Here is a 22,555-nt window from a genome sequence, read left to right as displayed (position 1 = left end):
GAATATCAGACTTGCATCGTAGCGTTTTTGAGCTAGTTGCATCGGTTGCATGGTCAGCCTATGTGCATAATGTATAGTTTGAAAATGAATTATACAGATATTCCATTTAATTATATATATTATATATCTCTCTATTGGTATACATATGCCTTTCGTTTTTTCTCTGGCACAAAAGTTATCATTGTTGTAGATCTATACAAAAATAAGTAGCGATATTTAAGCATGATTAGTGAAGCTAAAATTATTTTATCTTCTCTTTTTATGATCTAACTCTGGTATATTTGCTGAAAATTTAGTGAAGTTAAATTCTCAGTAATTTATTTTTACTTCGTACGCAATAGACACAATCAAAATGTGTGATGTAGCTTCATTTACAAAATACTTCACAAAGTTTTCAGCATGACAATAGCTTAATAAAATCGTATGATATACCATAGAATATAAAAGATTTCAATTATGAATCCTTATCATCAGATTCCTCAATCAATATAAGATGTTCTATCAAGAATATGAGCAGATATACCTCGACGCATTAACGCAATAACTTAACGTATCATTACGAATATCACTCATTGAATATTTTTACAAAAATAATGTTTGATAATATATCCAATCAGAAAATCTAAGCTGATTCTTAGTCGTTTTAATTCCTCAGTTCTCAATGCCGCTATTGCACCGAGGTACACGTATAGTCGCATTAAGCTGCCATTTTCATAGGTAACGTTAATAATATATTTCAAATAAAAATATCATTACGATCTATACAATGTAGAGATACATGGTGTAGAATTATTTGCATTTGAGATACGTACATAGCTCATGAGAATGCTATATCCTTTAGCGTTGAAAATTACTGAATTCTAATCACCAGAAAATGCTAAACGATTTGGTTTACTTTTCGCATGGTTTAATTGTAAATCCACCAGCCCTGAAAAGAGCAACGTCTAAATCCAGACCCAGAAATTGAGTTTACTAATCTTGGACGCAACTTATACTACAATCTCATTTGACATTCTTGAAACTTAAAATATACGTTTTTTGAAAGTTCATTTCAGATCTTTAGTCGTGAACGTCAAGCCTCTACTTTTGTAAGTACACAAGCCTTTTCTTGTTATTAAACTTCCATCACTTCTTGGTAGTTGCGGCCGGTGGTTTGACGCTGCAGAAATATATGATTTATCAATTATGGTTTTATAATTTATAACTACGCTCTCCATAAACAGATTAGATCTGACTAGTCTTCTTTTAAAAACTATTCACACAAAAGGACAACCTATTTCAGTTCTGTACCTTATAATTGCCAGTGCTGAATTGGTAAGAATCATAGTTATGTACCTTGGTTCGATTAAATTGCAAAACCTGAAGAGTTTATAGATAATTTTCCCAAAATATATTTCCGGATGAGCTAGTGAATATAATTTATATTACAAATAATATTTTTATCGTCAAGGTACGTAGATAAGATTCATTAAACCTTATATTTGTAACTATAATTCATGAATTAGTAATGCTATACTATAAGACTGAGAATTCTCAATCTATCTCATAATAAAGTACACTATGTATAACAGAATATTTATATTTTGACACCGTGGGAATAACGAGTGACGATTCGTTAATGACGGAATTTGGGACTTCGCTTCATCGCTACTTGTGATTTTCCAAATACTTAAAAATAGCTTATACTATTCAAATAAATAAGGACAACGTAATATATTTCAACATAAAATTAAAATGAAATATTTTTGTCTTGGGAGATCAGGAAATATTTATAATCCTTTGATATGAATATTTTAAATGGTAATATTACCAAGTTAAACAGTACTAACAATAATAACAATGAACACGGCATGTGCTTTGAGTAAAGCAATTTCACTGATTCGCTTATAACGCATAACAATTTTATGACGATATTACTGAAAAAAATATTTTTAAGAAATCAAACTGTGTCTAAATTTTAAATATACCATGTAAATGCAAAATTTTATTGCGGCAAGATATATGCGGAAAATCGATGTGGTTCTTCTCAGTGTAGATAAATTACAGCTTAGGAAAGATTAATACAACATATTTCGAACTAATGTGTAATAAAAGACTTACAACATCAGAGGCAATTGAAGCATAGCACTACGATTTGTCGGCCTTTCTATATTATTATATTAGCTAGAAGGAGATAACTTTACTTCGAAACCTACTAATAATAAAATTAGGGTATAACAAATAAATATAATTAACAAAGTGTTCAAGTTTTTATCGTAATTAATTTATAACAGACACATATATCTCAAATTTTTTTTTTCTGTAGCCGTACAGGCAACCTACTATCTTTCGTTTTTGGGCTCTCTGCCCTGTTAATAGGAGCGCTTTGACAATGACTGAACTTATGGCAGAGTTTGTCGACTTCTTCATCGCTCGAGCTATATCTAGTTAAAAATTTATGTCTTGACGAAGCATGACTTTCACTGGGACTTGATTTGTTAAAATATAGTTTAGTGTAAGATCTTACAGGACTAGAGGCTCTAGTTGCTGGTGCCGTTCTGCTACCCGAAACAAAACTACTTCTCAATGGTATTTTACTTGTTCCCTGATTATGATTAACGTCCAGCGCTGAATAACGCCGTAAGTTTCTGTCCACTCGGGAGAGTGGAGTGTACTCCGTGACTTCCAAACTATGTCTTTTAAATTTATGTTTAACATCTTTAAGATCAGGTTGTCTGGAAGTATATGTGGCGGAATAGCGCTTATTTTTTTCGATTGGAGTTTTAGTCTGCGAAAGTTTCGGCCTGTCTTTGTCCATGAAAAGTGAATTTCTTTTTGGTTTATCATCTGTAGACTTTCCTTGATTCGGTTCATACCCAAATCTAGATTTGGCCTGATATGAACCAGAATATCTCTTGGCCTTTAAGTCTTCTTTAGGAATATGGTGTTCATCAGATTTACCCTGCATCGATGTTCGTTTATGAATTTCTTCAAAGTCGTCCAAACTCCGCTTACCTTTAATTTGATCACTAATTAATATTCGCGGTTTTATACAATCCTCATATTCCGCAGAGTATCTTTTAGATTTGCCCTTGTCAAGGTTGACACTACTGCGATGAGATCTATCGATACTTCCTTCTCTTCTATTTCGGTATATAATGTCTTGCAAGTTTGGTATTTTTGAAGTACTTTGACTTGATGATAACTGTGCCGGAATACGAATCCCCGCATCAACTAGAAACTCGTCATCCAGCAGCGTGACTGGAATTTCAGGCATGGAGCTAAAAGCCCAACAAGAATTGTAGTGAGCTACATTAGTCAGAGCTCGTAAAGCCGCCAAATCTGGTTCTTTATATTTAGCCTCGTAACCACCGCGTGTTAGAAGAAAATTTTGCAAGATATCAGCTTTATTTTCTTTCAGGTGTGTTAACACAAAAGATTTGGCAAATTCGGAGGTAGGTTGAGCATGGGGCTTGTGATGCAGTGGCATGTTCAGTTTTGAATAATCTGAGTTAATGTCAAAGCATGAACAACAGGGTGCGTTCGATCTTGCTTCTTGTTCGCTTAAATTCAACAATGAAAGTCTACTCCGGCACATATCACCTGTTGGTTCGGAGCAGCTACAGGCCGACTTCAAACTGGTATTATGATTGTCAAAATGAAAACTATAAGTTGGATTAACTGAGCTTACACCAGCATTAAAGCTTGTGTAGTTGGTTGATTCCCAAGGGTGTGTTAGTAGCATGCTGTTAGAAGTAAGCCGTGCCCAGCTTGAAGTTAGATTGTTGCTAGAAGTACTAGAAGCAGACAGACACTTCACATGTAGATGTATCCGTTTAAATTTTTTTTATAATTAATGGGTTATTGAATTTTTTAGTGATTGTTGATTTCTTAGTTCAACAAGGATGATATTATGTAATCCATAACATTACACCACTCCTATTAGTACATCCAACAATAACGTACAGGGTTTCAAGAAATCAGGGTTTGTACGTACAGGGTTTCAATAAATCAGGTTTTATACGATACTTTCAAAGCCAAATATGAAAATCTGTTATCCTGATATGTATTCAATGTACGATAATGATAATGATTTTTCTAAACGAGAAAAACTCACCTTGTCTTTGCATCTGGTAGTTTGGCAGAAGTTTGAGTGCTGTTTCCATCCCCTGTAACAATTGCATTCAAAGTTATAGAAAAGAGTTGACCTCAATTTTCAGATTAGTCATTTTTCTATGCTAGGAAAGACAATGATTACTTTTAGAGGGTGAAGATTGTTTGCTGGGAGGCTCCGATGAGCTGGGCTGTTTGATCCTCGAAAATTGAGTTCTGCAACATTTATAAAGAGACTCATGTACAATGAGTTGCATTCAAACATCAAGTCGACTAATAATTGGTAGCATTCTACAGACCTGTCAGATAGTATCTGCCAATTATTTATTTTAGATGGCTCTTTTACTTACGTTGATTTGTACGTAGTATCAGCTAAAGACTGACTCGACTGCCTCATCCTATTTCCTCCAGCTGGACCTTCAATACCAGATTTTGGTACAGCTGGAAAAGAATGTATTTATTCAGACCGCACTTTGAATGAGATAATGGCATTTGAATACTCACTCGGAGATACTTGTTTTGGAAGACCAGGAACAACCGATTTCCGTTGGGAGGCTGCTGTTGCTTGATTTGCTCCACCAGGCATTCCAGTTGTTTTGGAAGAAATCATTGCTGCCAGCTTTTTTTCTTCCTCTAATTTCTTAGCATCATCAATTTCTTGCCGAGTTAACTTACCTGCATTCTGAAATATTCCATATTTTTCTAATTTTTATATTTTTGAAAAACATTACGCATTACATGGAATCAAGTCTACAACTTACATGTTGTCCATCTTGTTTAACATCGATACTATCCAATTTGTGGATAACGTTAGTTAAAGTGTGGACAACATCTCGATCTTTTTCTAGGCTCATTAAAGTGCGCACATTTCCTTCTAACATAGCCAACAGTTTTTTGTCATTTGGCATTCGCAACATTGCTTTGAGCTGGGGTAACATCGACACAACTTTCATTCGTGTATTTGCAACTGGATCTTCAGTTATACTCAATAACGTAGTATAGAAATTCTCTTTAAAATAAACTGTAGAAAATATAACCATAGCCTCTTGCATCATTCGCATGTACAACATCCTTGTATAACAATTGTTACTATGTGCGAATTCTGTATAGATTCTATTCCGAAGCTCATTTCGTTGCATGGGTTTAAGATTATAACGCAGAAAGATCAGCAATAATCTACCAGCTGCCAAACGGACTGGCAATGGTCTCTGTAATTGAGAACATTATTGAAATTTGATTGAAACATCTAATGATTCACCTGCAAAATATAATCTCACATTGTTGAAAAAGAAATTGTTGCATTTACAATTAGTACTCACAGCATTTAATGCTCTATTGAACACCATAGGTGTGAAATGAGAGTTAATCAAATCACCCGGAATACATCGAGGTAAAATTTCAAGCTGGTTTAAGATCATTGACGAAAGCCTCCAGTTGTAAGTGTTAGCTATTTCGACTTCACACTTTAAAATCGCTCTACAAATATCCAAGACAACTCCATCCTGTAAAAGTAAGGGAAACCAGTATATTATCAAAATAAAAAGTTAGTTGTTTGCATGGCAAGATCACATTCATTATTTAAGACTGTTTACTGTCAGAGAAATCAAACGTTAGGTGAGAATTTATAGACTTTCCACTTACCATTTGATCAGTGCCGATTGTCTGACTTTGGGTCAAGAGATCAAGTGTTTGAGCCAAGTGTGGCACCAACCCTTGCAATACTTCTTCAGAGTCATCCTTTAGCAGCTTGATAAGTTCGGTCCTTATTGTTCCATTTTGTGAACCCAGAACTTTGCCAACCTGCATAGTAAAATAATCAGTCAGATTGGGAAATGAATATTTGATGTTAGGAGAAATATGGTGCTGATTTTGAACTAATCTGGTCATCAACCTCATACCTTACCTCATGAATCCCACACGCGATAGTTCTTCGCACCATATAATATGGATCGGCAGCCAAATCATTAAATGTTGGTAAAATAATATCCAATTTCTCAAAACTATTTGATGTAAAGAGGCACATGGCAGGGAAATTAAACGCACACTGGCGACGGCATTCCACATATCTTTCATTGCTTTGGGGACTATTAGATGCCTGAGAGAAATTTCTTATTATGCTTCATCGAAAATAGAATCAAATTTATTCATCCTTAGAGGAATTCATCATTACTTACTTTATTTGCAAACGAGAATTCTTGTTTTGCATCTTTTGCCATAGATGGGATACCTAGCTGTGAAAGCTGCTGATAATATTTTATCAGCCAGGTCTTCTCATTGATGGTTAAAGAGCCTGAATGTCATTATGAATTCATTGAATTATTCAAGCTACATGGATCAGTTGAAAATAGAATTGCTAATATATTGATTACACACGTTCAAGGCCAAGGGCGAGTCTCCCAAATTCTTGGGCAATCACACAAATCACATTGTCATCAGACTTTAACGCATTTTCGCATAATTTTTTTATGAGTGGTGCTATAATTCCCTTTATGGTCTCTGTAATTTCAAAAATCATCCTTATCAATGATGAAAATTCCTGAATACTTAGGCTCTGTATTATATTGTCATCTTTAATGATGTAAATATAATATTTTTTCACCTTGTTGAAAATGGGGCAGTAAATGAACTATGGTCTGGACAGAAGCATGCCTTACAGCACTTTCCTCATCACTAGCCAGTTCAACAAGAGATGGAAGTAACGCAGGCTTCACCGATTCCACCCCAAGACCCTGAGCAACAAAACTCAGCTGCAAACAGATGCAGGCTCGCACTTCACTGTTCACATCTTGGCAAAGTGAATGCACTGTAGGCAGGACTTCCTTTTTTATCCTACATTCATAGCCATGGAATAATTCAAGTTCATCATTACTACTTTGATTAAAATGGGTCACTGAAGCTTACAAGATACTCACAGAAGTGTGTCAAACCGAGTGCAAATCTTCCCTAGCAATTTACAACATGTTATTCTGGAACTAATTGGTTGCGATAATTGCCCCTTGGATATGGCCATAGGAAGGATCTGTTGGAATTATTTTTCTGTAGCAAAATATTATCCAAAGATTCATCAGTATTTTCCTAATTTTTTTTACGTGAAGATCAATTTATCAACACATAGACTCTTTCAACTACTTGACTCCTACAAATTATAAGAATCATATTTGAATATACCTCTTGCCTTATGACTTCGGTGGGCAATAATTCGATAACATCTAGCAAGGTCTCCAACCACGCATGAGCTACCACTAAAATATAATTAAATTATCAGGGAGATTCATTGTTTGAGTTTTGCAGTGGTAGAAGAGTGAAGTTTTATACCTGGATCTCTGCTGTCGAGAGAGTTTAAAATGCTCTGCAAAAATGTTTGCGTAAATGTGGAAGGATTGACCAATTTCTGTTCTAGAATTGTTTTGAAAGTCGACGAGGCAGCCATGTGGAATTCTGAGGAAGCATTCGACAGAGCCTGCTGCATCTTGGGAATCAATCGTGACACGCATAACTGTGCGTCTCCAGCCAGGAGCGTTGGCAGCGTATGTATTACACTTAGCTTTTGTATGTCGTCACCTTTTCTGAAATTGTTAGGATATTACTACATTGGACAATCTACTTCAGCACTGGAATTCCACAATCGTTAGATCAGTTCTTTGGTAAAACTGGTTTATTAATTCATGAGTTAATAATAAAAGGTGATGTTAGGATGAGCAACAGGATGCTGTTGATGCAAATGAAAATTAACAATGATGTGACTTGGAAAATCTGCATGAGAAAAGCTGTCATATCCAAAAATGGAATTTAAACGTGAATTGAAACACGGAGGAATCAGACAGCTGATGGTCAGGTGGGTGTTCTAGTAGTAATATTCATACACTATGTTACGATTACGGTAGGATGTTTATTGCGCAATTCCAAGGTTATTTAATAATCTGCTGCTCCCGCTGCACTGGAAATCGATTTTAATCGCGGGATGATGGTGACGTAATTCTGCAACACCTTGACTGCAAGTGTGTAAGTAGTCAAACGAGTCGATCTACACGTAAGGACCAAGTCCTTGATAAGGATTTCAAGGTTCCTACGATCTGGATATCGTAAGCAATTAAATTCGTATGAGTCAAATTATCTTTTTCCGATCTGGGTAATGATAACAAAAAAACTAGGAGTAAATTTGCCCACAATTCTTAAGCAATAACTGGTTTCTTTTCGGTGAAAAATATACGCATAACAGTGAATGACATATCGCAGGTCATCGGTTTGAATCTCTCGGAGTCTGCGGCGATATAAGAGCAGAAAGAGATCATAACCTCTCGTATCCGAGTAGCCTGGAGGTTCCTTTTTCATTTATCTCTTGGATATTTGGTAATTTTCTATTCGGTGTCCGCGTGCAAGCACATTGCCAGAGCGGTATATAATTAACGCGTAAAGAGTAGGAAAAAGGATGAGTAAGGAGCAAAAAGCATGGGACGCCTGTGTATTTTTAGTACAAATTATACGCGTACACACAAAAAGAATAAAAAGAACAGAAAGAGCTTGTTCCTTCGGCATTACAATACGTACGAGGAGGAGACGTAGCATTGATTGCGGTCTCATATTTCTTGTCGTCGAGTAGTTTTTTCAAACGATGTTAATACACTCGCACAAAATTAACAGCCCTCACACCGCTTTCAAACTGGGCTTCACCTCCCTCTCGTCGCACTACTGACACTCATTTTATTCATTGATATTTCATCTCAATCATTCAACAATTACTAAAACAAACCGTTGCAAATGATAACAGGAAGAACACACGTTTAACTGACGCTGTGCAGGACATACGCGGCCGCCGAGAGACCAACACCAACTAATGGAAACCGCCGTGTGCGAGAACTTCGAAGGTACTGCGCGATCGCACACTAATCATTTTCACGTACAACTAGCTCTATCTATAGTTTTAAAGGCTAAAATATCACCTATACTCCAGTTTCTCCCCATGTGTATTAACTTATACACTTATTGTACTTTAAACACCGCGTGCATCTGCATGTGCATGCGGCGTCGTACAAATCGTCTTGAATATTGGTCGCATACGCCCGATTTTAGCTCAAAGAGCAAAGGAACAGAAAAAAGATGTTTTCATCTGATGTAATTACTATGTACTTGCGTTGATGTTGAAAAATTTTTCAATTCTCTCTCTCACAGAATTAAAGCGCATCCGATGTCTCAGTCCCGATTTGTGCACCCCGGGAGTTTAAATTCACATAGGTAACACGTACATGTGCGTACAAACGTGACTATACCTACACAATGGAAGTAGGAATTTGAATCACAGTTATAGGCACTACCCTAATTAGAATTAACGTTACGCCTAAAGAGGAACCAGTGCGTATTTAGGTAACTGGATATAGTGGACTGTGTCACCGTTGATCTAAATTGGATTCACTTTGGTATTTGCTAATCCCGATTCGTATCTTGCATTCACCGCGCCACACGAGACTGAAAATCGTGTAAATGCAATTTTTACAAATATTTATTATGCAGGATTTATACGATCACAGCCGTCTTTTTACACCGTTTTTATATTTTCCTATATTTCGAATAAAACATCGACAGACAAATGTTTTCGACGCGACTGCAGTTGGATAATTATACTATTTTACTGTGGGTTGCGGCTGGTTCATCAAGTTTTAATATTCAATTCACATCTCGACTTCCATTATGATTTGGTTTTTTTATCCTTTGTCCGTTTTGTATCCACCCAAACTCCCGCTCCACGGGGGCGGGATTTGTGAGGCTTAAAAAATTCCATTAAGAAAAAATCCCGAATTCTTAGAATGTAGAGGTTGCCTTCGGAATTCAATATCATCAGGTGTATAATACACAATAGACTATAATAATGCTTCAACTACGAATACAGTCGACACACGTAAACCAAAGAGGGAAAAAAAGTCGATGATACATAGATCTTGTGGTTAGAGGTATAATTATATATTCATGTGCAGGAAGGTAGAAATTATCGTTCAATTTTACACTCATTTTTTTGAAGCCACCTTTTGGATTAATTGCGCAGGGACACGAGTCCAACGATTCGATAAGCCTTGCTTGGCATTATTGAGGAATGCGATATTTAGCTAGAATTGTGAACCGTAGTAACTCAATTATATTGGTATGAACTTACGTTAATAAATAAACGGCTCGTTCGACCGGTTTTTGATCGAAGCTGGGATCCAATGAATGTTTTTTCAATTGCTCTTCGCTCTGCGTGATGAAAGAGATATCAATGCATAAAGAGTGAAATAGTGTAAGAAACTGCGGCTTGCAATGATCTGAGAAAAATGTTCACCTTCAAGTTCTTCTCGAGAGGTTTATCTAATTGAAGACTAGCAAATTCGTCGAATTGCATTTTTCAATTTTCATAATTGAAATAAATTGTAACCCTAAATCGTTGACACGGATTGCAAAATAGCAAATGCCCGGTCTGTATCGAGATAGTAAACAAAACAAATCTATTCCTTTGACTGCCTTCAGATCCAATAAAGCAAAATATTATTTGGGAGTGATAGCAATGAATAATTCAATGGCATACCCACCTTAGCGATGATAATACCACTCGGTATACTGTAACCGGTTGACGATCATTATGTAATAATGACGTACCGAATGCGGTCCATCATCCGTCAGCGGGTTAATCGGAAATGAGCTAATAGCGATTGTATAAAATACGAAATATATTTACTTTGATAGTATGTCGTATAATTTAGCTAGATAAGTATACATATTTAATCAGCATTGTTCTTATTCATCAAGGTGAATGCTCATACATTTATAGCAATAAAAAAGAAGTATACATTATAATAATATTATGTACAAATGAAAAATTGGACAAAAATCCAAATATTTTTTGTATTTTACTTATAATAAACTTCTACAATATTAATCGCACTTTCATAATAACTTCGTTCGTGTAACAAAGCGGCGTTAACGTGTATAAATGTTAGAGCTACTTATTACCTTATGTATGTACCTACAAGGTAGTAATTACTGTCATGTTTTTTCTACCAAAGGAAAGACTGGTCAGTTTATACCGAATACGAGAAAAAAAATGATTCTCGCAAAATATCAGAATGTGAAAGAATTTCATGAATTTATAAATGGCTGGCTAACGTGTGATTATGAAATATTACGAAGCAAATCGATGAATTTCACGGGGAAAATATAAATTATATGCGGATGATGAGGAAAAATATTAGGATGATGATTATGCCACTGGTAATCTTGTGTCAAAAAATTTCTGCGTCATTAATTTGTATTTCTCTGGTTTTATGATTAAAACGAGGTGTGTGTGTTTCTTCTCCTATATATAGAAAATTTGCTCACTATGTTACAAGAAAAATGGTATTACCTCAATCCGAGTCTTGTCAGTATCTTTACAAGCTATGCTTAATTCTAATAGCTATGATATACTCATATCTATAGTAACCTATGTTAAGTTTGGAAGCACCCTGGAACTCATTGTCAGTATATAGGTATAAAAGCTGTGATTTATCGCGTCACTATATCAACATTTTCAATAGAATATATTTTCTAAACGCAAGATTTATATAGTTTTGGAGCGTTCTTCTTGATAGTGAAAAAATAATAAACGCGCGAGAACTCGCGATGGTTTATGTTAACATATATAGTTACGTATTTTTATGCGCATTCATTATAATCTGTATATGTGATCTAAACTTACATCGAAATATATAATTCAGTACTTTTCTTTCTAAATACGCCCTAACGAACGTTTTCTGAGTTTAGACTAGGTGAACCATCGCACTGCAAGACCACGTATTCCGATCCGATCGCAACGAATTACGCGATCACATAATATGACGTGTGACATCTATAATTTCATCAACAGAATTAGACGAGCCGAATCATTCCGAAACTTATACATCATATTTTATTAGACGATATGCGTTGCCGAATTATTACACGACTGCGCTTCTTCTGCGTTCCTTTCCTAATCTTTAATAAACGATCTCGCCCTGTTGAACGGCTAACGTTCGTTGAATCGCACCCGTAACATTTTACAGATATTCCCAAAAATGGAAACATGTAAATATACATCATACATCTACACGTCAATCATCCCCGAGAGCAAATATCAAACAGTCAAACGGGAGCTAAATTTTGATTATCCAATTAATCCGCGACGCGAATAGAATAACAGATATATGTACTTTGATTTCGAAAAATGTAAATCGCAGCTAATCAAACGTAACTTTCATCATCGACGATGGATCTTGGGTATCCAAGATGTCTTGTGGTGATCGGGGCTCGGGGTTGCGGTGGAGGTCGGTAGGGTGGTGGTGGAGGTAGAGACCTGGATCTGCTGGCCACTTTGTGCCTGTCGTCGAGACTCATGTGCACCGGCGGCAGGTGCCTGAGTCTAGGAGGTAAAGGTGGAGGTGTATCCGGCCAGATGCGTTCACCGTCATCTTCATCTCCATAGATATCGATAGCTTCCGCTTGTTTGAAGGGATAGAGATCACCCTGTTCTCTGGTCGTGTAAATGTCGTTTATCGTGTCTCTGTTACCGTATATATTGTTCTCGGATTTATTGTTATACTCGTAGTGTTCGGTTCGAGATTCTTTATTGACATAGATTTCGCTTTTAACTTTTTTGAACTCGTACAAATCGCTTCCGGAATGATAGCTTCCATTCTGCGATACGGGCGAATCCCGATTTATGTAGGCTTCCGATTTGACTTTTTTAAACTCCCCGAAATGATCCTTTTTGAAGTCGTAACGGTCGGCCGAAAGCGGCGAGTCCCTGCTGTTCAAATCCTGCTCCGAATCGTGTATCGACACTCGTTCCGTACACGCATCCTGCTGAGATAATCTGTCGTACTCCGCCCGCATCTCTTGAGCAATGTCCATTTGCGATCTGAACATGTCTTTGCCATTTTCTACATTCTCTTTCATGGAATCCTGCCGCAGAAATTCTCTCCGGTAGATATCCTTTTCGTCGAATCTTTCCTTCCTCTGTTCCTGTTCTTCGAGTTTCGTTCGTGGGGTTCGCTTGAGTTGCGCTCTCAGCCAATCTTGTCGTTGGAAATTGGGGTTCGGATAAACGTTGCTCTTCTCTTCGCGGAAGTTTTGGCTTATACTACCCTGATTTCCGTTCGTATAAGTTGTCATACGTTCCTCCCATCCCCCATAGACTCGTACGTACCCTTTGCTCGACTTTTCCTCCTTTATGATAGATTTATCAAAACTGGATGTCGAAGCGTTCACCGCCGAGTCTTCGGAGCCCACAGGGGACTCCGGAATAAATAACTGGCAGTCGGATAACGTCAGACCGGAATCCCTTGACAAGGACATGTGATCCTTCCTAGGTGGTTCCGTCAAGTCCAAACTATCCAAGGAAAGTCCACCTGCTGCAACCAACAAAATGCATTGAAGACCTTCGATTCTAACAGAATTATTGGAAAAATGAAAATACTTGGGAATAGGAAAATTAGACTCACAGTGTAGGCTATCCGTGCTCTCCTCCGCGCCGCTGTCGCTCCTCTCTTCGCCGAGAAGTTGAGTGACGCTCTCGCCGAATAACGTTTCGCAGTGTCGTATGAGCATTTCGGTTAAAGCTGGTATAGCTCTACTCTGATTAACGGACGGGCTCGAGGACCAGAGTAAACTTGGACCGCAGCATACGCCCAGGTTACTGGCGCACATTAAATTGTGTTTAGATCTTCTCGCGACGTGATGTAACACGCAGATCAGGTGCGAGAGCAGCGTGTAATTCGCCTTGGGTAGTCGGTCGAGGATGCTGCAAGGTATAAAATCGTCTATTAAATCAACCGCTTAGCTCGACGGAGGATATTGTAACGAAAGTGATATATTCCCATAGACTGAAAAATATGCGTTAATTATTGCGCGATCGGCGAACGTCGCAACGGTAATACCATACGTGTACGGTTTACGATATTGAACTTCCACCGCGATATAAACTCGGAGATTTGCATAAGTAGATATTTATGTAGAAAATTTCTGAACGAATAATTCACCTTTTTATAGTTTGTACAGAATTCGCAGTGTCAAGACTTGCCATCCACAGCGGAAAAAGGTGTGACGTCAGGAGGGGATCGGGCAGTGACCTTAAGAAGTCCTTGAGGAGTGCCGCGACCGCTATGACGGGGGCGTCTTCGAGGCAACTCGGATCTCCCGTAGATTCGATTTGGTCCCTTAGTTCTCTTACTATTCTGACGTTAGCCGACTTCCGGAATATGCCTTGGGTGAAGGGTCCCTTGGCAAAGAGTTGCTGAAGCATTACGAGGACGGGTTTCGGCAGGCCATTTTCATCGAGCCTCGAAAGGTTCACCCCGAAAATACTGGGATTCAGTGATAGCGACCTCCTCAGAAGTCCAGAGATTTTGGACTTGTTTTTCTTTATCGGTGACTTCAGTACGGGTCTCAATATGAAATGGCAGTTGTCGTGGCCGCTCTTGTTACAGTGTTCGAGGTCGAAGCCTTCCTCAGCTGATATCGTGTGCCGCAGATTCGATAGTTTTATGGCGAAGGGTCTTTCGTGTCCGATCAGCGGGTAGGGAGACTCGTCGGATGACGTCCTCGCCCAGAGTTGGAAGGGGCCCTGGAGGTCCAGTAATCGCGTTGCCAGATTGACACACGCGCTTGCGGTCATCTCTGGACCAACCATTATCGTCTTGGTCTGCGAGAGGATAAATTTCCGATGTAAATGCGATTGGGATTAGGTTTACCGTAGAATGGACTTTATATTCCACGGGCTTTAAATCCCGCGACCGAAAGAGGGGACACAAAATGGATGAGAAAAAAAAAAAAGCAAAAAGAAAAAAAAGTTTCCGGCTTAAAGCTCGCCCTTCGAACGAACGGATGCGTCAGAGGTGAGTGGCGTGACCCGAGGGAAATAAAAATGTGTCTTCACGTTAAGCGACGAAGAAAAAGAAGAAGAACTCAGACGAAGAAGAAGCAGTGCTTACATATTCCGTGTTCGCGTCGCTGTCGTGGTAAATTACTTGAATGTTTGTGTCTGGTGGCTCCTTCATGCTCTCCTCTCTTACGAGATCCGTAAGCCGTCCCCACCACAAATCTCTCGCCGCTGCGGTCCTGGGGAGTTAAAAGATGAATGATAAGTGGCTATTCGTTACGACACGGATTGATCAGGTAATCGGGTATGCGAAGACACTAAATTTTCTTACGGAAATGCATTACACGAGTATACCGTGAAAATTAATGGCATGGGATATTTTATCGAAACTCACATGAAGGTCGCAACGACGTTCGTCGTTGGCCATCCGAGGACGAAGCTCGTATCTTGTGATTTATTTGACTCTGCAACATCTTCGATGTGCCCTGCCGTTAACCAGAGTTCGCTCATACGTACTGATTGCTTCAATTTGAAGTTTCCGCCACTTCGCGCTTTCGCGATCAGAAGGAGATCCGAAAAGAGGAACAGGTGTCTCTCCTGGGACTGCATTCCCTTTAAAAGTTTAAAAATGAATTGAAATCTTTTCAAAAAAGTGGGACGGGCGAGCCCGAATTAACGGACGTCTACCGTATTCGTATTTAGAATAATACTTACGGTGGTGAATTGTACAGGGGTTTCGAGTAGGAAGGTTCTCGGTGGCGACTTTGGGGCGGATGTCCCGTTCGTTGAGTTCAGGCATTTTTGTGAAAGTACCCTGGTCAGTCGTCCCGTATTTCCGTTACTTCTTTTACGTATTAAGCTTTTCATTTTCTGTGAAAAAAAATTAATACCTCAGATCAGATGAGAAAAAGTTTTCATCCGTCTTACGATTAGTTCAAGTACCACGCCCGCTGCAATGAATGAGAGCTTGAAAAAATCTTACATCGAGATCCGGAATGATTCAGATTCCATTATACTTGTTACGCGTTCGCAGACAGATAAGTATTATATATATATGTATCTCCTTATTTCCTCGAGTAGAAAGTTTTCCGATGCTTTTTCTCCTTCGCCGTACGTACGTGCGGTGAATCTCGCAAAATGAGTGGTTATATATTGCAAAAGATAAAAAAAAAAAGATTAAAAAAATGGTAAAGCTTTGCCAATTTTACTGAAAATCGAAAGTTGATCGCGTTGTTAGAGGTTCGCGTTCGTATCGACCCTGGAATAAAATCCAATTTCCAGATTCCAATCATTCGTGGCTATTGTAGAACGTTGATGATAAAAGTTATGGTCAACGAATAAGCACAATAAATTTCCTCTGCAAATGAGGGCGGGTGTGACCTTTTATTCGTAGGTTTATACCACAACCGAATCGAACTCATTTAGCTCGCGTTTTACTATCAGTAGGTAGGGTACATAAAATTTATACGATGTAATTTCTCAACAGTAACGCAGCTGTAAGAGATTTCCGTAAATTACCGATCTCGAAATAGAAAAATCTGGGAGAAAAATTCGCGAAGCGAAAAACCGTTTGCGAGCAGTTCGGAAGAGTGAAAAATATTCGTTGGATCGTTAACCTCCTTAGCTCGGATTGCAGTGCAATATCTTTTTCCCCGACGATGGCATGCTCGGGGTAAAATCATTACATGGTGGGTCTTATCTCTAGAGCGAGAAACCGCGATCTTCTCTAGTTTGCGATACCGTACACTCTATCGATCGTATGGCAAAGGTACAATTTCATTATTCTCTTCGAAAGTTTTTTCGTTTTTTTTTACGACCGAAGACAAGAGTTTGCTCGGTATACCTTGCAATGGGATATCATAGCGGTATTAGTTTGCCCCTATTTCCCACTCACTTCGTTATACTTTCCCGCAAAATGATCCATTGGCTGCGCCGTATTGCTGGTAGCGGCAGCCCGAACAGCAGCGGTATACAATAAGTGAGTCTGCAGGAATTCCGTCGGCAATTTCTCAACGGCAAATTGGCGTTAATTTTATTTTTATCCCAATCTTTTTTTCGTCGGTTTTATTATCTCGCCAAGACACCTTTGACACGCCGCACGTGCAGATATTCTTGATTTTTTCATCGACTGCTCGGATCGGCTATTATAAATTCCAACTCAATACTCGGTCAACTATTATTGCAAGGTATAATGGGATCGTAGTGGAAAAAAGGAAAATAAACGAGTGAAAATAATTCAGACACATCGAACTACATCTTAGAAACTGGGATCGTTGAGGTTTGAAAGGCAATACCGACCGAGAGGTCAAGATATCGAATACACGCAGTCGAACGGTGTTGCACCGGTTATATTTTAGCACACCTCGTCGACACGTTATTGCGACGGAACGGCGCGGTTTTTCCCAGTAAAATTGACGATTGTAGCATCGCGAAATAGAAAAACCCTGGATAATTAAACAAAGCTTGTCGAGGAGATTAGGTGCATGCGGAATTCGACACGCCATATGTATCGTGCGTTTGTCTGAATACTCCACCGGATGTGAGGAGGCCGCGATCGACACGAGGATAAAAATGAATGGGCTGAAAACCGATTACTTTTAAACATAGGAAGACAATGAGGAAATTGGTAAACGAGGCCACGAGCCGCGTGTCTCGTATACACACTACGTCGAATGCCGGGGGTCGCGTGTAACTGCAGTTGAAAAAGATGCGCCTGCCATTGTCCCTGAGAAAAACCGCGTGGGTTAAAATATAAACGCGTACGTACAAAGAGCAGTGTGTAATAAATTTGCATATTGGGCGTTACACGGGTTATTGTCGGGATAGGTTATACGCCGTGGATTACGAACCATTAGAAAGATTAGTTGGCACATTTGGTCCAGAGTATTACACGATGCGTGCGATAAACGTGTCCTCCATTCGTGTATCCGTATCTATTCGTACGTTGGGGACACGACGACTACGACGACGACAAAAGGGTTTCGTAACAGCCGACGATGTTACTTCGAAAAGGACCCACAGGGATGTTGGGACATACGTAGTATAATAAAAGAAAATCTGACAGATGCGTGCATCGAGCACGTGCGCCGCGTTATCCGCGTAGAGTTTAAATTATGCTAATTGCATTATTATCGTATACGATTTCGAAGTTCCTTTCCAAAAGGGATAGAGTGCGGTGAATTAATCGGGGGATTTTTTTCTCTTTGCCCCTTCTCCGACTCGAGCTACAGCGGCAGATGCGGCGGTGGCCATTGACATTTCCATGAAGTTGCGATTCGCGCGAAGCGGAGGCGGTTGAACTTTGCCGATAAATTCGAACGGAAAAGTAAAAGTCCAGACACCAACATCTGCGCGGCTACGACGCGGGATAATAATTACCGTAGTGAGAACATCTCGTTCGTGTAGACGTAGGTTGTCCCCGGGAAAAAGTTCTTGGATTCGGTGTAGGTCACCCTCGAGTTGACCACGTTGCAGAACTGCACCGCTTCCCACACCGCCTCCGTTTTCTACGACATTTCGAGCCTCTTGCCCGAGGTACCTCTCGTATTCCGCGAGCCTTTGGACCTGGAATCAAAATGAGAGAATGTTGTTGAACGTAAGAGATATTCGAACGACGAATCACAGTCTCACATGCAAAAATAATTAAATTCCTTGAGTAAATCGAGACTGCTGAAGTGAGATTTTCACGATTCGGTGTACGCGATGAGGCATGAGCCGAGCGGCAATTAGATGCGTTATTACACAAAGGTGAATAAGAAGAACAAGAAAAAAGATCCTTTCTATTTTAATGATGGATCAAAAACGAGATCGGAGATGACTGAAAAAAGTCAGTTGCAAAGTAATGAGCGACGGGCAACTACTCGATTATATTGACAGATTGAAGGATCGGATTCTCGAGACGTGTATACCGAACAATGTTCCACGTACTGTCCATGTAGATTGCCGGTGTCCGTGTAACATATATTTTTGTTCACCCACCGTAAAACCGCAATCGATGTGGTTTTTGCGATTCATCTAATAAACTTAGAAGCAATCGTGGCGAACATGAATGATGGAATATAACGAGTGGTGTAGGTAACGCTTCGAATTCAGCGAGGTGATATCGTTCCGACGGATTTATAAAGCCGATCGAATACCGGCGGCCGAGTCGCCTTGTTAAGGCTCGACAAAAAACGTGAGAAAAAAAAAAATATTCGAAATGGAAACACCGGTGAACAAAAAACGGGAGTAGGTAATGACTAATGATCGGCGTGTAATGAATCGACGTTGTTCTTTTTATTTTTCTATTCATCATTTTTCTTTCCGATGTAAAAAATTTGTTTTTTTCGGCATTCGGAATCGCGAATCTCACACGGATCCTAGGAACGTATACCTACGTTCTATGCGCGTGCTATGCGCCAGAAGTACAAAGACCCTCGCACCGGACGTTATCGATTTTGTTTTGAAATCAGATACAAGGTGAATCAAATTCATTCAGCATCGGATACTGAATTCAAATATTGAACATTGAAAAGCCATACCGTATGCCTGATTCACTCAAAGTACATTCGATTCTCACTATATATATATATGCATACACGGTTGAATCACGCGTCGATCGCTTTGTGTCAGATACCCCCGATAACCCGGATCAGAGAGGGCAAAAAAATATAGAAAAAAGCTCGTTTACCTGCGCGCGTAATCTTAGTTAGTACATTTGCAGTGTAACAACAATGACGTAAGCACGCAGAGCGAGCTCGGAAATCGTTGGGGTTTTCGTTCGATCTCAGATTCGCGATGTTTCTATAAATACTTGATATTTTCGGAGGTTTGTTGTTGCAGCGCAAGTTTCGGACACCCCAAGGTCAATTCGCGGGTTAACATATGTAAGCGTCCGCGAACGTTGCGGATCGTTCGTATGCGATATACAAAACGGAACAGCGCGTGCTTTTCGTGAACAGGTTTTATCAAACCGGTCGCGGTTATTGGAGTACACACGTTGGGATTTTATAATTAAAATTCGAATGTTCGTTACACGCACCACCCGTACAAGAATTGGCGAGATCGGCGGTTGGCTTCTCCAAAAATCTCGACATAGTCAAAAATTTTTAGGATACCGTTGCTCCGCCGGCTCCGCGGTAAACCAGACACGATAAGAACGAGCCTCGTGTAAGGACGAAGTATAGCGGCTGCCGCAACAGGAAGAACTTACGTGGATTAATACAACAGCAAATAGGCCATCTATTTTTTGTTTCCCGTTTGTTAAGCACTAATCTACATAACGTCGACGAACTCACCTGTCCTATTCCGGTAATTTGAGAGTCGGAAACGTAACCGTCGTCGTTATCAAACACGATATTCACGTACTTGGTAAACATTTTTCTGGTTTTTAATTTTTTCATTTCAAATTAGCCAAAACAATTAACTCCGAAGAATCGTGATGAGGAAATTTCATTGGATATTAGAAATAAAAAAAAAATCGCGCAACAAGAATTCAATCGTTTACTTTCGATCTGTGCCGATCCCGCAGCGCGGGATAACGCGAGTTGTTATTTAAATCCGATCGAGAAAAAAAAAAAAAAAAAACAACCAAAAAAAACCGCAAGAATTTTCTAGGCTGCGAGTGCACGGAATAACTGTACAAATATACGCGGGATACGCGGCGATCCAACCTACGTATTATATGTTCTACAGAGACGCGGAATCTCGGCAAAGGCCTAATTTTCAAATCATCCGCAAAACTGAGACTCCCTACCCGCCGATCTGACGAACTACATTTTGTCGACTGCCCAGCATCCCGGCGCTACGCTTGAGTTATATACCGAAACACTTCCGCGACTTCCGCGAAACGACTTCTCTCTACTTCCCAAAAGTTGAGTCACATTTTTCGCGGTGTTCATCGAACGTAATCGTCATCCCGTCGAAGAACTCGTGCGCGATAAATGGAGAGGAAAGAAAAAAAGAAAAGAAAAGAAAAGAAAAGAAAACGATCTACCCGTATCGCGACGTTTGTATAGTTTTACCATTATTGTACCCCCACGTGATCCTATTTGGAGTGCAGATCTTAGGATTATAAAAAGTCGTACGTATTATACGGCGTGCGTGAAAGTTGACGTACAAACTCTTTCGATATTTTACCTAGGAGTACGTATTTGGCGCGTAGAAACGGGATAAAGTTGAAACTACCTCTGACCAGGTATAATGCCCCGCGGCAAGAGATCAGGAATTCTAACATGAGACTGAGAGCTGCCGGAGAGACGCGCGCGCGCGCGCGTGTGTGTGCGTGTTCCGTTCACAGTAGTTGGATGTATCGACGGTTATAGGTACAGATCGACGGCGTGCAATCTTTGATAAAATCACATCCTGCGCACTCGCTGCACAGATGCGTCGAGTTGCGAATTTTTTTTGTTTTTTTTAGAATATTTTTTTCACGTCGAAAGTTGTTTTGTTTTGTTTTTTTTTTTTCGCCTTCCAGCTTTCTCGCGACGATCGAACCGAGCGGAGAAGAAGTCCGACTCGCTCGGTCGCTGTATCCTCGGGTCCTCGGTAAAATTTTTTTTTTCCTTTTTCCATCTTCTTCACATTTCTATATCCCCCTTTCTATCCCCCCCAGAGTTTCCCATCGTATAACCGCGACGACAATGCATAAGACGATTTTTAGCTCACGTTCATTTTTCTCACCGCAGGGTCTGTCTTATGTACGCCGTTCGCACACTTTCACCACCGGCTACGAGGCACGCAGCAGAAAATATAATTCTATAAGCTAAACCTCCGAGAATCGGTCGGAGCGCAATCGTTGTTATTTCAATACACTGTGCGTATACAACGTACACCGTACGCGAATGCACATCGGCTGAAAAATTTCCGCGAGCGCGCTCACACCATATCGTAACCCGAGGTGAAATATTTCACCGCGTTCGATTCATAATTCACATTTCACGCGGAGGTAGGTGTAGGTATGCGTTATTGCGAGAGAGAGATCGCCCGTTTCAACGAGACGACGTCCTTAAGTTCGAATAAACGATGTTGTATCTTCGGTGTTGCGTTGCGACGTGACGTCATAATTTCGTCGTCGCAACAACGATCGTTCCGCAAATTCGTACGACCGAATGAATTATTCTTTTTTACCAGAGTGTGGAGATCGTACCGAACGATCGCGCGTACGTGTAGAGGAAAAATGGGCTGGATGAGAAAAAAAAAAAAGAAAGGAAAAACGGAAATACAAGAGGACGAAGAGACGCGTCTTTACGTCTTTACGGGATCCATAAGGATGGGATGTACCAGCTCCTCTCTTCGTGCACGTTTTGTTACCACAATCACGACGATGTCCAAGTTACCGAGCTAATGTGAAAGGGCACTAAGCCTACTTTGCATATAATTACTAATACGGATGAGAGAGATATCCGAGCGTGGAAATATCGTTTTGAAATTTGAATAACGTTGGGTACGAAATTATAAGCGAGTGTGTTGAGATTTTTGGGGATTTTTTTTAAATCCCTCGATATTAGTTAAGAGGACCCCTTCTTACTCGGTGGAGACGATATCGGATTCGTAATCCGATAGCAGTTTACATCTTTTCGAATGGGTATATATATACATATATATATATATTCGAGGTAATTAGAA

At 39.6% G+C, this 22,555-nt stretch overlaps 2 protein-coding genes across 9 annotated transcripts in view; both read right to left on the bottom strand.

The window, feature by feature from the left end:
- Positions 1-100: 100 nt before the first annotated feature.
- LOC105684416 (serine/threonine-protein phosphatase 4 regulatory subunit 4-like) lies at positions 101-7,974 on the bottom strand. Its single transcript, XM_048654054.1, has 16 exons — positions 7,956-7,974; positions 7,408-7,658; positions 7,261-7,334; positions 7,005-7,111; positions 6,692-6,921; positions 6,466-6,588; positions 6,267-6,382; positions 5,996-6,187; positions 5,734-5,892; positions 5,412-5,594; positions 4,854-5,300; positions 4,597-4,774; positions 4,443-4,533; positions 4,238-4,308; positions 4,097-4,148; positions 101-3,776 (listed from the first exon to the last, which is right to left on the bottom strand). The coding sequence occupies exons 2-16, from the start codon at positions 7,559-7,561 to the stop codon at positions 2,285-2,287; spliced, it is 3,669 nt and encodes a 1,222-aa protein (XP_048510011.1). The 5' UTR covers positions 7,562-7,658; positions 7,956-7,974; the 3' UTR covers positions 101-2,284.
- Positions 7,975-10,769: 2,795 nt separating this feature from the next.
- Positions 10,770-22,555, bottom strand: part of LOC105684468 (rho GTPase-activating protein 20-like) — a 143,693-nt gene continuing 131,907 nt past the window's right edge. For 6 of the 8 annotated variants that reach the window (XM_048654049.1, XM_020851458.2, XM_012397817.4 and 3 more), the window contains 7 exons: positions 18,329-18,514; positions 15,665-15,820; positions 15,345-15,562; positions 15,063-15,189; positions 14,112-14,773; positions 13,575-13,873; positions 10,770-13,484 (listed from right to left, as the gene is read on the bottom strand). In XM_048654049.1, the coding sequence (XP_048510006.1) occupies positions 12,316-13,484; positions 13,575-13,873; positions 14,112-14,773; positions 15,063-15,189; positions 15,345-15,562; positions 15,665-15,820; positions 18,329-18,514 (2,817 nt within the window). In that variant the 3' untranslated portion in view covers positions 10,770-12,315. Of the gene's footprint in view, positions 13,485-13,574; positions 13,874-14,111; positions 14,774-15,062; positions 15,190-15,344; positions 15,563-15,664; positions 15,821-18,328; positions 18,515-20,226; positions 20,702-22,555 lie in introns of those variants that run through there. The other 2 variants (XM_048654053.1, XM_048654050.1) reach the window with 2 other exon arrangements.

This window comes from Athalia rosae, chromosome 4 (genome assembly GCF_917208135.1).
Source record: "Athalia rosae chromosome 4, iyAthRosa1.1, whole genome shotgun sequence".
Taxonomy (NCBI): domain Eukaryota; kingdom Metazoa; phylum Arthropoda; class Insecta; order Hymenoptera; family Athaliidae; genus Athalia; species Athalia rosae.
The sequence above is the reverse complement of the archived record's forward strand: the minus strand, read 5'-3'. Positions and strand labels throughout refer to the sequence as shown.

Bases quoted from the DNA above. Each gene is read 5' to 3' on its own strand.
- LOC105684416 (XM_048654054.1), bottom strand. From the start codon at position 7,561: ATGCAGCAGGCTCTGTCGAATGCTTCCTCAGAATTCCACATGGCTGCC. The intron at 5,595-5,733 runs GTAAGTGGAAAG...TTACTTTTACAG, and splicing joins CAATCGGCACTGATCAAATG to GATGGAGTTGTCTTGGATAT. The intron at 5,301-5,411 runs GTGAGTACTAAT...TCTCAATTACAG, and splicing joins TCAATAGAGCATTAAATGCT to AGACCATTGCCAGTCCGTTT.